Consider the following 16,951-nt stretch of genomic DNA (forward strand, 5'->3'; position numbering starts at 1 on the left):
TAACACAGTGCTGTAACTCACAGGTACACATTTACACACCAAGTCAGGCACAGTGCAAACAAAGCTCCCTCTCCCAAAGCTGCAATGACTCATTTCATCTGTAGTAAACAGCATCAAGACATCATTTATTTGAATATAGTGTAAATATTTCCTACACAGTGTGGTACATTACAATGCTCATTTCTAGTTAATGATACCATGCAAGCAATCCAAGAAGTCAAGAGTGTTCTTCTGCAAAATGCTTTGTAAGCACACCTCTGCCGGAAGGAATCTGCTCGTGTGGTCATTCCACTCTGTGTTACTGAACAGTGATAGTAAAGAAGAGATAAAGACACTGTAATTCCATACAAGCTTTGAAAGCCATTATATTAGTATACTTAGTACTTAATTATACATCCACCACAAGCACGTCTAAAGACAAATATTTCTTCCTTTTTCAAGTTCTTCCCTCAGCATTTGCTCTTGGCATTTTTTTCTAGTATGCTTAAAAGAGCATTAAATAATAGACCATTTAATGTCCAATGTAACAGCAAGAGATAAAAAACTATTCTTGGAAACATAGTGTGCATGAAGCATGGACTCTGAATGGCTTTACTATCACACTGTGTATTGCATAAATCCACACAAAACGCTGCATGCACTTCATTTTCCAAGTGAATGCATCTGTGCAATTGTATATATGCTTCCCATTCCTTGAAGCTCCTACATTCAAACTTTAGGCACCTGTGTGCATGAAAAAGAAGCTTTAGAAATTACAGTGCTCCTGCTAAGAGTGAGTGATGTGTTGGGGCTTTTGGGAACTGGTGCTTGGGTGGGATTAAAGACAAAGCTTAAATGAATCACATTCAATGTCAATGCAAACCACATATGCTATGGAGTCTGCAGGGGGTCTGAAATATGTGTGAAGACAGCTGTTATCACTGGAGTTATCACTCTAAAAACATCTCTTTATGGCAACAGCTCCAAACAGTGACACAATTTTGTACCATCTTGACAGACAGTCACAGAGTTCAAGAAGGATACGCTCACTAGACAAGCAGGAATTCTGTTTCGCTTTAGCCTGGTGGTTGCAATTTGGGTCTCTAAAGCATCCTCTAAAGGTCTGAGAAACTTAAAAAGCAACACTGCAGTGCTGTGTCCTAGGGCTTGAGCTTGCCCTCCTTCAGGAGCCGCTCGTTGAGCTGGCAGAGCTGCCTCAGGAAGCCGTCGTTGGGGCCGATCTCTCGTTTCTGCCGCACGGCGCAGAGCGCGCTCCGCACGTCCATGCGCTGCCGCAGCATCAGGTACGCGATGACCAGCGTGGGCGAGCGGCTGTAGCCCTCCCGGCAGTGCACCAACACCTGTCCTGCAGGGGACACAGGGTGGAATACGGCTCTGAAAAGCAGCATGAAATAGCTAGGATAGGAGGTGTATTAATATTAGTCCTTTCACAGCTCGAGAAGGGTGAGTTCCAAATGCTACAGGAGACATGCTGGAGTTGGAAGAAAGGCGCTGTTCGCTCTGCTAGGAGCTGCACAGGCTGGGACCAAGGGTAATGCAAAATTAAAAAAAAATAGGTTGCAAGTCAAACAATTGCACTGAAACGTATTTGCTACTATATCACAAGAGTCAAACTATGTCTGTTTACTGTACTTCTCCTGCCTTTGGTGGTTTTGACAAGCTTTGCCCCTAAAGATGACCAGTACCAAAGAGCACAAATAAATGAAGTTTAAAATACATGGAAAACAAATATGCTGTTTGCCATGTACTGCATCTCCTCAAAGATATCCAGCCTTTCAGCTGCATTGCTGCCAACTGCTGCACTAACTCCATGCTGCATCACACCTGGCCATTTCTCTGGCTGTTTATGAAGCCACATTAACACTCAGGTAGATGAAGCTGCCTACTCTGCAGAGATGAGGCAGAAATTGCTAACCAAGCTGTTTGACAGCACCAATAAAATTCTTCCAGCTGATTGATTAGGGAACTCATTCTACATGTTAGGTGGGTGTATTGTGTTTGCATGGCAACATTTTGGTGGTGGTGGGGGGCAAAGGGGTGCCTTTTGTGAGAAGATGCCAGAGGCTTCCCCTGTGTCCAAAAAAGCCAGAGCCAGCTGGATCCAAGGATTTGCCAAAGCAAAGCAGTGATAGTGGTAGCACCTCTGGGCCTCGAGCACCCCAAGCCCTGGTTCACAGGCTGCAGGTAAGGCTGGAGCTCTTCTACACTGGGGCCATGATGGAGTTGTGGAAACCATTGGGGGCGAGGCCTCGGCACTGGGGCTTGGATCTCTGGACACAAGAGCAGACTCAGACAAAGCTCTGAGCCCTGGGGGACCCACCTGTCCCAAAGGGAACCACCACAGAACAGAACCCGAGAACAGAGCTCTCCCCAGCCATTGTCAACATGCCACACTGGGCTAAAGACATAGAGCCCACTATAGGAACTTCCAGGAGGCCAGGACTCCTTCAGGACCTGCCTCCACCTCCCCCTGCTCCAGCTGGAGCACAGGCCCTGCTCCCTCTCCCACAGGTACTTGTCCCTGCTCCTGTCCCCACCAGACCTCACCAGGAGCTGCCACTGGCCTTGTGCCTGTCCCCTTGTGCTGCTTGGCATGAGGAGGTAGAGAAAATAGGGAATGAAACTCAAATTGAAAAGAAGGAGGGGTAGAGGGAAGGTCTTTTGAGGTTTGGTTTTGTTACTCATTCCTCTACTCTGATTTGATTGGTATTAAGTGAAATTAACTTTCCCAAGCTGAGTCTCTTTTGCCTGTGATGGTAATTGCTGGGTGATCTCCCTGTCCTTATCTTGACTCAGGAGCCTTTTGTTTTACTTTTCTCCCCTGTCCAGCTGAGGAGGGGATGTGCTGGCATGGCTTGGTGGGCACCTGGTATCCAACCAAGGTTAAGCCACCACATGGGTAAATCCTACAGCGAGGTATCCAGAAATAAAAAAGCAGGCCACTGCCCCCTTGGAGAAATCTAACCTGATTTTACTGTTTCTCACCTTCTTCCTCTTTGATCTGTTTTTCCAGACACAGGAATTTTCTCCTTCCCAAATGCAGTGGGACATGTAGACCAAGTCTGCTCTCCAGAGTAAATTGTTTTTTGAGACAAGAAAACAGCTGAACCATACTCACATACTCTTATCATAACCACAACTTGCTTTGAATCACACCAACAGAAATCCTGTTACCACATTTGCCTTAAACAGCAAAAGCTTCTTAGCTCAAGGCAAATCACTAGCATGGTAAAAGAGCTAAAACAATTAATTTTCAACATTTCTTGAGAGCCTGTAAGTTAGCAAAATTTAGATTCTTGATTATATACATGGAAGAGAATTGACTCTTCAGCAAATAGTCAGAAGCAAAATGGTTTCTAGCCTTTCTCTGTGAAAGGCAGTGTCTGAGGGGCTGCCTTCCAGACCTGCAGGATACCAGACCTGCCCTCCAGAACTTCATGCATTGCAACACTAAAATGAAATTGAAGGAGAATACTATTATGTTCCTCTTCACTATCTTTATTCTACACTTCAACACAAAACAATTTGCAGTAACCAGTTAATCTTAAGACTGGCTCCAACATCACCCAGCTCCAAGCTCCTCTTTGTTTACCACACTAAAAGAACAGGGGTGGGTGTGGTAGACAACTACTAAGACTGAAAGAATCAGCAAATGGAAGTGCTGCAAATTCAGAATGACTTTGAATTTACTGACCCTGAAACTATTGAGATTAAAGTGAGCAGGTACAGTCATGGCACAGCAAACCTTTCTCTCCTCTTGCAGCCTGTTTCAGTGAGTCACAATGCTAACTGCAAGAGGTGTATTTAATTTTTAGAATTTTTCATACTGCACCAAACTGGATGTAGAATTTATTTCCATCTGTCAAAGCCCACATCACAGCTCCAGTACCCCTTTGCCTATTTCAGAGAAACAACTTCTTCAGTTGTGGGAATTCTCATTCCTCCCATTCAATGCTCAGTCACGAAGCAAGAAAGAAATTAAGCATGAGTAGAAATAAGTGAAATGTTGAAATAGTTAGACAACACAAACACCATCTGTCCCACTGCACTGTGTCCTAGGACTTCTGCTCTGAGGAAACACAATACAGAGAAATGTGGCAATAAACAACATTGCAAATATGACCTTCAACTTTCCTGCAATCCCAGGAAATAAAAGAGGCAATCAACACATAAAATAATGTAAAGACTTAAAGTAATAAAAACCATAGGGTGACAGTCTCTAGTCTTACTGTACATTTAGAAAAAAAAACATGTAACAGGCTATGTGATTACTCTTCAGTATCTGTATTACTTGTATCACTTCTGCCTTTAAACTGTTATTTTTAATGTCCTTAAACAACTTTTAGACCCTTAACTTATTTTTAAAAAAATATTTTGGATGTGATTTAACATTTCTAAGGAAAAATAAAAACATCTCCTCCCAGAAAGAAACTATAATAAGATGCAGCAGCTGTTTCCCATTTCAAAGTCACTCCTACAGTGACAGACTTCCCTCTGCCATGTACTGGATCCCTCCATGTATAAACACAAGACTGAGCTGTTTTACTGTGTATCTGTTGTCTTATGTGTATTGTATCATTGATTCAGGGCCTTTATCTGAATTTTTCACTCGGTTGTTCTGTTTACAATATGAGCAAAGAACCATTTTAAACAGCAAATTGCTAAGAAACATATGCAGTGCACAGAAAACACAGAAAGGTATATCAGTTTGCCTTACCATCCTTCTGGGAAAGGGCTTTCTCAATAAAATCAGCTGCCTCCTCAAAATAGCGACTGAGGTTAAATTCCTGTGTATCGTTAGCTTTAATGCCATGGTATCTGATGCCTGTGCCTTCATAGAACTCTGCATTAGTGTTCACATGCATGAATGATTTCCCCTCTGCTGCATTCAGAACATGGGTTATCCCCAGACGCTGCAGCCTCATAATGTTCTTGGCTATGAACCTGCATGACAGAAAGTGTCAAGAAAACGATTAGAATTTGGTGAATCATCTCAGTATTTAGGTATTGATAACCAAACCCTTTGATTTTTCTGTTAACAGATGCCAAATATACTGTGCCCAAAAGTGAATTAGCCACAGGTTATAAATTCACACAAATATTCAGAGCCATGGTCACTATTTGTGAGAATGCTGCTTTCTTGGCTGATGACTGAGGAAAGCACACATGAAAGTGAATCTGCATCTGTTAGATCCTCCAAGGGGATAAAATAGTAACTTTCTGAACATAAAATTCTGAAAAGTAGGAAAATAACTGGAGACAATAACACATTAAGTTCTAAGATTAACCATTATCCACATAAAAACAGTTATAAAAAGCCTCTACTGTCAGGTATCAGTGTTGCAGAACTTGATAAGCAGTACTTGCTACTTCAGCAGGCAGTCCAGCCAAACTGACATTTTGGGGGGCAATTTTAAGCACTGTGAAACAGCACTGACTTCTTATCAGGTCACAGGAAGAAAGTAACTGATAAATGTTACTGCATCTTCATAAGACTCATCTGAGGGCCACTAAGAGGTGTAGTCCTATAGCCCTGTGCTATTCAACACCTTTGAAGTCATGGGAAGATCTGTCAAGGCTATCCAGAGGCCAGCAACACAGAGATGTAACTCCGTCTTTGAGACTCAGTGTTCCTACCACAAGTGTTAAAATTTTCAGTGTCTTAGCTGAAATCAGTATCTGCATGTGAAAGAATCCACATGAGTGATGTTTAAGATGCTGAAGTGCTTAAGAAAGCACTCAGTACTTTTAGGTCAGCTAAGTCCTTTCTAGCTCCTCAGTTTTACCAATAATTGTAGCAAAACCAGGAATTTCCATCTTTAGGTGGCTAAAAGAGTGACCTACCCTATTAATGAACAATTGAGCTGGATGCTACCAATCATGCCTTTCAAGCTTGATGATGATAATTAATTAGATCCAGTAATAATGCCATAAGCTTTGATAAAAGCTCCAGGATGCACTATGGCAAACAACCCATCTGCTCAGTAACACAGCTGACCATGCACAAATCTCTGCTCGTGCCCTAGAACGCAATCTATAGTAAGAGGAGCCAACCCTTAAGTAATATCAGGAGATCATTGACTCCTTTTTGCCATAAACCCACTACTTTTCATTCTGAGTCTGATTATTTCCATATGGCAGTTGCAATACTTCTGTCACTTTCCTGGGAAGAAATAAAACCTCTATGTTTTATCACACTGTGTGGTCTCCTAGCAAAATTGAAGCCCCACTGGTCAACATTAGCAGAATGTGACAGAAAGCTTTGGCTGAAGGATAACTCAGTTCCTACACATTTTGTGAAAAGAGGTAGCCTAGACAGATTGTTTTTAAAAACAGCTTTCAGTATGTGTCTAACTGGATATGGGAACAGAAATATTTTTCAAAAATCTCCCTACAGCTCAACTCATAAATTGAAAATACAAGAACTCTTAATATTAAGCTGAACTCCAGATAAGCATTTGTGCAGTACCATTCTGGACAAGTTTCTGTGAGGTGGAATGCATCCAGGGCTTTTGGCTGGACACTTAATCTAAAAACTTAAAATAAACACCCAAATTAGTCAGTTTACATCTATATGAATCACTGAGTCCATTCACTCACAATTTTGATGTAATTCAAGGCCATGAATATCTTGAGAATTCCTTTCTTCCTGATGACTGCACACCCCTTAAATTCTAGTGTAAGCAGATGAAGACTTATGCATGACTGAAGCTTCTACATTTTCTGCTGTCTGTGCCAAGCAACTATGGCAATGAACCAAATATTTGTAAGACTTCATTACCCAAACAAATGCTGACAGATTTTCCATCTGGCAGGACATCATCTGTGCCAGGGGAGAAGTTTCAGTGTCTGGAGAATTCTGCTTTCAACACAAAAATCCTACAGAGCAAGGCCAAACCAAAAAGTGTTAATTCAGCAGTGAGTTCCTATGCTTAGTAGGGTGAGAATATGGTTTAATTAATATTATATAGATCAGCATATATCTGACTGTTCAGCATCAATAGGAACTCCCATCCTGAAATCATGGCTGAATCTGGCAACAGACTGGCTTCCCTGGAGGCAAACTCATTCCCAGTGAATGATTTTTGCAGATTTTACAGACAATTTTCTTACACAGCTAGAGGTGAAAAAGAGAGAATTTGTATGCCATTTGTTACTCCTTTTCCAAACAGTCCTTGGATCTCTCTCATCCTTAACATTTCATTCCAGCTGCATCATGTTGGATGTTGAAATGCTAGCTCCTTCAAATAGCAGAGATGCTAACATCAGCTTCACCTGGTTCCTGAAAAGCCAGAGAAAAACTCCAGAATCTTGTCCATTCTCAATATGGAAGATTTAGAGTTTCTTGTCCTGTGAGTAACACCAGTAAGAAGTGTTTCTTTGGAACAGAGATGTATTATTTTACCAGCCACAAAACACAGGTTTTGGAGAACCATTCATCAGCAATTAAGGATACACGAGGCTATGAACTATTGGCACATGGAATTATAAGCAAATAAACCAAACTTTTCATGGCAAAAAATGCCAGCCTATTAATACATTTTAATTTGCACTGTCCTGCACATGCAAAATTGTTTCCTTACCAACAGTTCCCTTTACAGTCACTGAAGTTAACATGAATTTTGAGAGTGCCCTTCATACTCCTTACAACACATCTGCAATTCCAGCACATTAAGAACAAAGAATTGCTTCATGGGTTACCCACATAGATTAAAACATACAGAAAAAAGTAAGATTGGGTATTCAAAACCAGAACGTTTTTACCAAATACAGTTCTGGAGACATGGCCAGAATTGTTACAGGTTTCCAAGCATCTGGGAAAAACCCTACAAATTCCCTAAATCATCAGTTCAGAAATCTAATCCTGCTCATTTTCAGGCAAAACACTGGTTTTAACAAGAATGGGTGCTCTGGATAAAAAGCCTCCCACCCTCCACTGTGCTGACTTCTCCCTCTTGTCCCTATTTTTATGTCACCTGTAACTCTGATAAAAATTAATTCTGTCCAACCCTTCTGGGCAGATGAAGATGTTGCACTGAAACACATCTCCATTTATACAGAAACACAAAATGATGTGCACTTGCAGTGCATGCCAAATTGTTATTTTGCTATTGCTTGAAAAATATATAATTGTGCTAGTCTACCACCTATACAATTCTTGTTTTAGGGATATTACATTTTTACTCTTGTCTTCACAAATCTTTTTGAATCTTCTTATGAGGTTAGAATTGCCTATGGTGATACAGAAACCCCTAATTTTCAAAGTATTTTATCATTTTATCTCTGCATTTTCACTGATTTTGATTTTCATGTATTGCTTGGAAGATTGATGACTTTGGCTCTGCCTGCAACTTGAAGTCACTTGATGGATAAACTGTTACTCTACACTATGACCCAATTTAATCTCATCAGCCTCAATGTCTCTATGTTGTCATTTTTGTCTAAAGATGAATTACTCTTAAGGAGAGACAGCAGCATCCCTGTGCAAAATATCCTAGAGGTAACCAACAGAAGTTTCTGAATCTCACTCAGAGGTTTGAATTTTTTCCTGGGAGCTCCTGTTCAAATTCTATTGCTTTTATATCATGTATTGGCATTCCAATCCCCCTACTCTGGCTGCTCTGTGAATTTTTGTTGTAATAAAACGTCTGTTGCTTGTCATCCAAAATGTGACCCTATATTGCACACAACAAATGTACAAAAGCAGGACATGAAGCTTGAAATTATGTTCAAGATTTGTATTGTTTCAGAATGACTAATATAGCAAACACTACTTACAATGCAATATATACCACAATTCCACTTGATTGAAAAATCTTCTTAGGAATTAATATTATTTCCAGTTTGAGAATATCGAAGTTCACCATGCAGTGACAAAATCTTAATGGAAATCCATCTATTCAACTAGACCTCAGCATTACCTTAACTCTCTGTGGATGCTTCAAAGATCTAAGATTGCCTCTTAAGTCTTGACAAATTAAGATTATCTGCTCCAATTGTGAAATTATTTTTTCAGCCACAAAGTTATTTCTTACTTCTAGCTGCCCTCCAGAATTTTTCAGCATTCTTTAAAAAACACTGACAATACAACTGCATGTTTTCTGTTTGTCCAACTAGCAGCAGAAGTGTTCTTACGCTAAAAACTGCACTACAGATGTTTTTTGTCACTTACTACATAAAAAGTCCTTCTCAATGGTCAAGATTTCCACTAGACAGAGACTTTCCACTGTGCAACTTATACATGCATTATCTGTTCTTAGACACCCTTGAATTTGAACACATTAAAGTCCATACCCTATAATTAAAATAAATTACTGAACAATGGAAACAACTCTGTAGTAGCTATCTACCTTCAAAGTTATTTTTAAGTTATTTACTGTGCAAATCAACTTGCAAGCTATGACTTCCTTTTTTCCAGGTAACTGCTACAAATATGAAGGAGATGGTGGCTGTCAGACACCATCTGGCTACTGAGAGAATGATTTTAGTCCCATCTCTGGATGTGCATGTCCTGCATCCACTGGCAGTAACAAATATCATTTGGTTTGGCTCAGAAGTTAGTGACAACCTATGATCTTGACCTGTACTTCTTTAGGAGGTACAAACCTAAAACAAGAACAGGGATCCAGTATACCACACACGTATAAATATAAAAAAAAAAGTCAATCAACAAAAAGAATCACCAATATCGCAGGGAAGAAATGTACAAAGATGGACCAAAAAGGGGAAGGAGAATCAGCAGGACAGGACAGTAACAGATAACTGAAACCATGACGTGATGCAAAAAATAATCCCACAGGGCCCGCTGAGATCCAGCAGATCCCGTCCTGCAGCCTGGCTGGAAGCACCGGGAGCTGCTCGGTGACCGCCCTGCCCCTCACGGCCCGGCCCGGCCCCTCCACCCTACAGACACCGCTCCCGGCCCGGCCCCTCCGCCCTCCGGACACCGCTCCCGGCCCGGCCCCTCTGCCCTCCGGACACCGCTCCCGGCCCGGCCCCTCTGCCCTCCGGACACCGCTCCCGGCCCGGCCCGGCCCCTCTGCCCTCCGGACACCGCCCCCGGCCCGGCCCGGCCCCTCTGCCCCCCGGACACCGCTCCCCGCCCGGCCCGGCCCCTCTGCCCTCCGGACACCGCTCCCGGCCCGGCCCCTCCGCCCTCCGGACACCGCTCCCGACCCCGCCCCTCTGCCCCCCGCACCCCGCTCCCGGCCCGGCCCGTCCCCTCTGCCCTCCGGACACCGCCCCCGGCCCGGCCCGCTCCGAGCCCCCGGCCGGGCCCCGCTCCGGCGCACTCACGCGTTCCCCACGTGGATGCGCGGCACCACCTCGTTGCTGTGCGCGCTGGGCAGGCTGTAGCAGCCGCTCTCATTAGACAGGAGATCGTTCAGCTCCTCCACCGAGATCTGATAGTCGGCCATGGCCGGGCCTCCGCCGCCAGCCGGGAGCCCCTCGGCACTGCGGCTCCAGCCCGGGCCGCCCCCGCCCCCCCCGGCCCCGGGCCCGCCTCAGAGGCGGGGCCGCGTCAGCTGCCGGGGCCGGAGCGCCGAGAGGAGCGGGCGCTGCTCCGGGAGCGCGGCCCCGGCGGGGCGGGATGGAGCCCGCGGGCCTCACGCTGAAGCTGCTGCTGGTCGGAGACAGCGCCGTGGGGAAGTCCAGGTGCTGGCCGGGCCGGGCCGGGCCGGGCGGGGCCGGGCGGGGCTGGGGGCCGCAGCCCCGGGCTGAGCCCGCCTTCTCTCCCCACAGCCTCCTGCGGCGCTTCACGGACGGCGTGTTTGAGCCGCGCCTGATACCCACCGTCGGTGAGCCCGGAGTGAGCCCGGCCTCGCTGGGCCCCGGAGCCGTGCGGGGAAGCGGGAGGCGGCCGCCAGGGCAGGCGTTCGTCAGTTCCTTCTGACGATCCTCCCCTTCTTCCGTCTTAGGTATTGATTTTAAGGTGAAGAAAATGGTGGTGAAGGGCCGTGCAGTACAGCTGGCCATATGGGTAGGTCTTGTTGCAGACAGATGGGGTTATGTTGGGTTTTGAGAGATGTGCAAGCTTCAAGAGCTCCTTGTTGTTTCTTCCCTCTCTTTTCCTGCTCCTCCTCTCTCTTTGTAAAGTCTGCCGCATGTTTTGATTGTATACTTCGGCTGCAAAGCTGGTACAGCAGTAGTTGTAGGCAAACAAAAACACTTCTAAAAGCTCCTTCTGTCCAGGTTTGGGACTTCCTTTAATTCCAGGAGAGGCTCTGAGTGACCTTTGCTGCGCTTTCTCAGGCTCTGGGAAATGTTGAGCTTTGGAGATGTCAGCATGCGGGAGAGGCGAGCATGCCCTGCCTGTGTGAGCCAGGAGCACAGAAATGGATAAAAGCAGAGAAAGGCGATGCTCTGGGTAATGAGCTGGGTGATTGCCCATAGGGGATGTATAGGAGCTCTGGGTGATGCTTTATTTTGGTTAAAATCATGCCCAAAAATCCCACAAACCTGTTCTTGAACTATTTAAAGGTTGATTTAGACTTATTGGGAAACTCAAGTATTTGTCCTGAACTTCCTGATGCTGTATTTTCAGCCTCTGCAGACTGAAATCAGATTGCAGCTGTGTGATCAGGATTATTTTTAATATAAAACATTTAATTCTTCTAAGTAGAATGAAAGAGCCTTAGTAAGGAGGGATTTTATATGTATGGTCATAGGTATTTGAGAAAGAAAATGCCCTTCCTAATTAAGTAATTGGGACTAAAATACAATCCCTAGTAACAATGAACTGAATTAGGTAAGTATATTCCCAGTTCTAGTTTCTTTTTTTTAAACAAAGAATAAATAAATTACAATATAACTGTTAGTCTGTCAACTGTGAGCTGTACAAAAAAGGAAATAAATTTTTTTCCAAAAAAAAATAATTGTGTGATTTGTTGCCTCCTTACAGTTTGTTTTGAGGGTCTTTTTGAATTTCATATTGTACTTAGTACCTTGCTTATTCTTACTTATTCATGAGTTTAAGAGAGACATACTGCAGTAATAATTGAATAAAACTACTGATCTTAAATTTCTTACCTACTTAGGTTTGTAGTCTTGAAGTAGTTCTTTCTAACTAGATTTGTCTTGTGGTAAAGGAGCAGAGGGAGATGTTTGGAACCTCTGTCTCCCTTCCTGCAGAGTCTGTCACTGGACAATCAGTTATTCCCCATCTCATTCAGTTCAGCTGGTTTTAAACCCATCTGTGTGGCTGCTTGCCTTTGATGTATTTCTGTAAAGTCCTTTTTATTTTCTGTTACAGGTGTCTGTTTATCCTTTTTACTTTGACTCAGGTCCTCTCCATGCTTAACCATTTTCTGCTGCTGTTTTCTGACTGCTTTCCTCATTCTTGCATCTTAATGTTTCATGTAGCCTTACTGCTCAGAAAATTTTTAAATTTGCTCATCTTGTTTAGTTTAAAATACCTTTTATTTTTTTGTTGTTTTAAATGTATTTGATGTTGTGTGTTTGGGGTTTTTCCCCCTCCCTCTGTAGGATACAGCAGGACAGGAGCGTTTCAGAACACTGACTCCCAGTTTCTACCGAGGAGCTCAAGGAGTAGTTTTAGGTATGAAATAAAAGGAAGAAAAACATGATTACAGAAATTCTGGTCTTTATTCCTCCTAAATGTGCATGCCATTGCAAAAGGAGGTTATTGAAAATAATCAGAGGAATAAATATGGTTTTTATAACATTACTGCTTATTAGCTCAAACACTGAGTGTACAAAACCACTGGCAGGAAATATACTGCTTCAAAATATTTTAAATTAAAAAGAGATGTCATGTTGCAAGCTGTTGAGTGGATGAATTATTAGCTTTGTAGTTATTACTTGGGTGGTTTTCTGGTAATAAGGCTAATCAGGGGTTGTGTTGTGTTCTTTACCTCGTGATGTTTTTACTTCTTTTGTTCCCAGAAACTATTGATGTGATTATTGTGATTATAGTAAGACTGAGGTTTGTACACAGAGCCTGGCTAGGCCTTTTCTGTGTGACAACAGCAATTGGAAAACAAAGGGATTCTTCTTTTCAGGGTTTGAGAAGGCTAACCTTAACTTTGCTGTACAAAATATTCTTTCTATGATTTTTAAACCTTAGTGATTCATATAAATGCAGTTATTAAGTTACCAGTGCCCAAAAGTAGCTTTTAACTCAGTCCATGCTTTTAGCAGCAATGTGTGTGTGTACTTATACAGAAAATTAGGTGACAAAATACATTTTAAAACACTTTAAAAATATTCTGTGTGGCCCAACTCAGCACTACCAATAGGTAGAATAAATTGGTAAATCTGATTTTAACTCGCAGAGGTTCTTGTGTTCTGTAATCCTGGAGTGATTTGGGTGAGCACAGCCCAGTGTGTTCCAGCTCTGGGAGCAGTGTATGGTTGGTGCCTGTTTCTGTAGCTCCCTAGTACCTTTTATTTTTTCCAGGCAGTAGTTAGGAAGTGTGGACTAAGTTCTGCCACAATGAAGGAAACACTGTCCAAGACTCTACAGCTGTTAAGCTCCTTTTCCTCTGTTCTCAGTGTATGATGTTACAAGAAAAGACACTTTCACAGGACTAGGAAGCTGGCTGAGTGAGCTGGAAGTGTACACCACCAACAGCAGCACTGTGAAAATGTTGGTTGGCAATAAAATCGATAAGGTCAGTTTGGGAATGCATCCTTTTGCATTCTTCCCCGAATTATTTATTCATCCCAGTGTGTAAATGTGAGGTAAGTGCTGTAACACAGCTCTTGTGCCAGGAGGTAATTTACTCAGCAGCTGAGTTGGGAAGGCTCCACTTCTATCAGTTTAGAAGCAGATATTGTTAAAGATTTTAATAGAAGCTTTCCTAGAGAGATGCAATTGATGATATTCCTTTAAGATGGTGCAAGGCTCTGCCCAAAACCTGTCTGACACTGAACCTAACTGCAGCACAGCTGCTGCTTGCTTTCTGAGCAGACTGACAGTGGTGGGGAAGGGGAGCTCAGCTCTGGGTGGATGTAGAGTGTGCATCCCTGTGGCTGTGAGGTGCTGCTGGTTGTTTCTGGGCTGTTCTGGCACATTTAGATGCCTATTCCATAGTGAGGTGCTTTGCTCTTGCTTTCAGTGTGGCTCTCCTGAGCTGGGCTCTGCTCTGTCCCTTCCCAGTGTGCCCAGTTTCAGAAACTTTCATGGGCCTTTCTGGTGTGGATCTTGCTTCTGGTTGATTGAGAGCACAGCAACACAATAATTTCCTGCTGATTTGGCACAGGCTGTGGTTCTTGGGGTTGTGTTGGACTTTGCTGATCCTGGTGGGTCCCTTCCAGCTCAGGACATTCTGTGATTCTGTGCTTTGATGTTGCTGCTGTTCAGTTTGACCCCCTGCCAGCCAGCCTGGCAGTGAGCTATAGAGTGGGAAAATCCGGTTGATGACACATTTCTTACATTTTTACACATTTTTTCCTTTCAGCAAAACCTCATTTCTGCACTGCTGCTTTTCTGGGTACTTTTTTAAAGTGGCAGGTGTAGCTTATCCTTCATTTGTCTCTGCAGCCTGACCGTGAAGTAGAGAGAAAAGAAGGGCTCCAGCTTGCTAGGAAACACTCACTGCTTTTTATAGGTATGCACCTCTGGGGCAAAAACTTCTATATTCAAATCTTTATTTTGGTATTGCCAAGCATGAATGTACAATTGTATTTCAGGTTGATGGGTTGCTACCTTTTTTTTTTAATACCTAATTAATATGGGTTCCTTTTGCTGTAATTCATATTCAGGATGTAGGTTTCAGCTTCTGCACTGACTACAACTGGAAGCACTTTTCTCTGAAACAGATTTACTGTGTATACTGTACAGGCATGAATTTTATATTCTCTTGAAACTAGCAGGATTTTTTAATTTAGAGCCCTGAAGACTGAATTCCTTACTGGAATTCCAGGGTCTGCAAGAACCCTGGCTGATCTTTCATTTCCAAGTTTCTGTTGCAGCTACATAAAAGACAATGTTCTTAGAGCAACAATAAAATGTACAATGTGAAGATACAAAGGTGGGGAACACACTGAGTTTCTAAAGAGAAAGTTTCTTGAAAAGATTTCTAGGAGAAACCGAAACACATAAAGGACAACATGCAATTCCCTCTGTATTCTTTATTTCTCAGCTTTGTTATGGAATAATTATCTTCTAGATTTACTGTCAAAACCTGAGAACAATTTCTTTTTCTCCATTATGGAGATTTCTTTCTAAGTGGAAAAATGTGATTCTTCAGACTGGGATGTATTTCTGTTTATCCTTCAACTTAAGCGTACCTTTAAGAGAATGGAGAGGAGGTTCACTCATTTAAAAACTCCCATCTTCTCCCTGCTCCCAAAATAAATTCTTACTCAGTGGAATATACTCCCTGCAAGTAAGAGAAAATAATTTTTTCCCCCTTCCTCCAGAGACCAGTGCCAAGACACAGGATGGAGTGCAACATGCCTTTGAGGAACTGGTCATAAAGATCCTGCAGACTCCAGATCTTTGCGATAAGAACACAGTGAAGAAGGGAGTCCAGCTCATGGAATCTTCAGCACAGAAGGATAAAGGCTTGTGTGCTGCCCACTGTCCACTTACTTAAATGTACAGGTGGCTGCTCTGCCTGACTGGAGAGAACATGGAAAAAAAACAACGGGTGGGGATGGGATTCCCAGCACCAATCTGTGCCATGTTTGATGTGCCATCAGTTGTGCAGATCCAAAACACAAACTCATTAGCAAAATACATTTTTATTTGTTAACAAAATACAGTTTCTCCTTCCCTTTTGCACAACTGCTGTTTGCAGGTATTTTTCTGGTAGCTCAGATTTTTTACTATTAAGCCATAGTGCTGCTTAGAGTATTGTGCTCTTGCTGTGTGACATTCAACATGGACTTTTGCTGGAATTCCTGCCTTAGCATAAATAAGGTGGTATTCTGGATCATTACTGAGAACCTTCTCTTCCCTTCTGGCATGGGAGGCTTTTAGTTGCCTTCATGTAGTTACTCATCAGGAGTTACCCTGAGCAGTGGACATAGCTTCCTGGTTTTGGATGGTTTTAAAAAGTCAAAATTGCTCCATGTCCCCAGAAAATAATGTGTTACTAGTTAATTTTAGGCTTGCCATGAAGAGGATGTGTCTTTTAACACTTGTCAGGAAACCCCCCTGCTTCCTGTGCAGACACTGTAGGTGACCCTGTGCTGTTTGCACCGAGGATCAAGGATGAAATCCCCTCCTCACCCCGTGGCTGTGGCCTGGCAGTCACTGTGGTTCTCTGCAAACCACACCCTCATCCTCTTCCAGCAACCACAGTGATTAAACTTTCATAGAAAATGTGCTGCCTATGGGAGACATTCCATTAGAGTGACTCTGTCCTCCACCAGTCCCACTATGAAGTTACCTTTTTGTCTTTTACACTTCTAAAATGGCAATATTGTATTTTGCTAACTTACATTAAAATAACTAAAAATTTAAAGGGTATGTAACTTGTACCTTGCTTGTTAATGCATGTTTCTACTGTTAGACTATGTTAGATCATGAAGCAAACACACAGCTTTATTTACTGCTAGTCATGCAAAATATTTTAAGATGTTATGATAGCAACCTTGCTTTAAATAAATTCTGACCCTTACCTTTTTAACTTAAATCTGAATCTTGTAAATATGTTTGTCTTGCAGACTATAAAAATCTGTTTGTAACCTGAAATACAGACTGAGGCTGAGATCAATCTGGCCATTTATTACTTTCATAAAATGGTTTAGTTTGAAATGCTGTTTCTGAAATAGTTTTTTTAATATTTCACTCAGCTTTTCATAAGATCAAGGTACATCTGTCACAAATTGTCTCTCTAAGAAGCCAAATCCCTTTTTGGGGGGGTGTGCTGGCACATGGTTGCAGAGCTGACAGCCCACTGCAGGTGGAGGAGTCCTTGTGCCACCAGGCTGCAGCACTGACAAGTGCAGGGACCTGACTGGGAACAGTTCTTGTTTT

The 16,951-nt window shown here is 42.8% G+C and overlaps 2 protein-coding genes across 3 annotated transcripts; one reads left to right on the forward strand and one right to left on the reverse strand.

Moving 5' to 3' along the window:
• Positions 1 to 99: 99 nt before the first annotated feature.
• On the reverse strand, positions 100 to 10,483 carry DUSP3 (dual specificity phosphatase 3). Of its 2 annotated transcripts, none has more exons than XM_005531496.2 (3): positions 10,326 to 10,483; positions 4,718 to 4,944; positions 100 to 1,345 (listed from the first exon to the last, which is right to left on the reverse strand). In XM_005531496.2, the coding sequence occupies exons 1-3, from the start codon at positions 10,367 to 10,369 to the stop codon at positions 1,140 to 1,142; spliced, it is 477 nt and encodes a 158-aa protein (XP_005531553.1). In that variant the 5' UTR covers positions 10,370 to 10,483; the 3' UTR covers positions 100 to 1,139. The 2 variants fall into 2 exon arrangements, with proteins under 2 accessions (XP_005531553.1, XP_005531552.1); XM_005531495.3 differs by having other exon boundaries at positions 10,297 to 10,483.
• A 17-nt stretch (positions 10,484 to 10,500) lies between these two features.
• Positions 10,501 to 16,729, forward strand: LOC102107133 (ras-related protein Rab-18-B-like). Its single transcript, XM_005531497.3, has 7 exons — positions 10,501 to 10,656; positions 10,744 to 10,799; positions 10,920 to 10,981; positions 12,487 to 12,559; positions 13,516 to 13,634; positions 14,507 to 14,573; positions 15,388 to 16,729. The coding sequence occupies exons 1-7, from the start codon at positions 10,592 to 10,594 to the stop codon at positions 15,561 to 15,563; spliced, it is 618 nt and encodes a 205-aa protein (XP_005531554.1). The 5' UTR covers positions 10,501 to 10,591; the 3' UTR covers positions 15,564 to 16,729.
• The last annotated feature ends 222 nt before the right edge of the window (positions 16,730 to 16,951 follow it).

This window comes from Pseudopodoces humilis, chromosome 29, assembly GCF_049639895.1.
Source record: "Pseudopodoces humilis isolate 2021_Gansu_Grassland_sample_001 chromosome 29, ASM4963989v1, whole genome shotgun sequence".
NCBI lineage: Eukaryota > Metazoa > Chordata > Aves > Passeriformes > Paridae > Pseudopodoces > Pseudopodoces humilis.

Bases quoted from the DNA above. Each gene is read 5' to 3' on its own strand.
- DUSP3 (XM_005531495.3), bottom strand. From the start codon at position 10,418: ATGGCCGACTATCAGATCTCGGTGGAGGAGCTGAACGATCTCCTGTCT. The intron at 4,945-10,296 runs GTGAGTGCGCCG...TCTGTCATGCAG, and splicing joins CGCATCCACGTGGGGAACGC to GTTCATAGCCAAGAACATTA. The intron at 1,346-4,717 runs GTAAGGCAAACT...TGTCCCCTGCAG, and splicing joins AGCCCTTTCCCAGAAGGATG to GACAGGTGTTGGTGCACTGC.
- LOC102107133 (XM_005531497.3), top strand. From the start codon at position 10,592: ATGGAGCCCGCGGGCCTCACGCTGAAGCTGCTGCTGGTCGGAGACAGC. The intron at 12,560-13,515 runs GTATGAAATAAA...CTCTGTTCTCAG, and splicing joins AGCTCAAGGAGTAGTTTTAG to TGTATGATGTTACAAGAAAA. The intron at 13,635-14,506 runs GTCAGTTTGGGA...TTGTCTCTGCAG, and splicing joins TTGGCAATAAAATCGATAAG to CCTGACCGTGAAGTAGAGAG.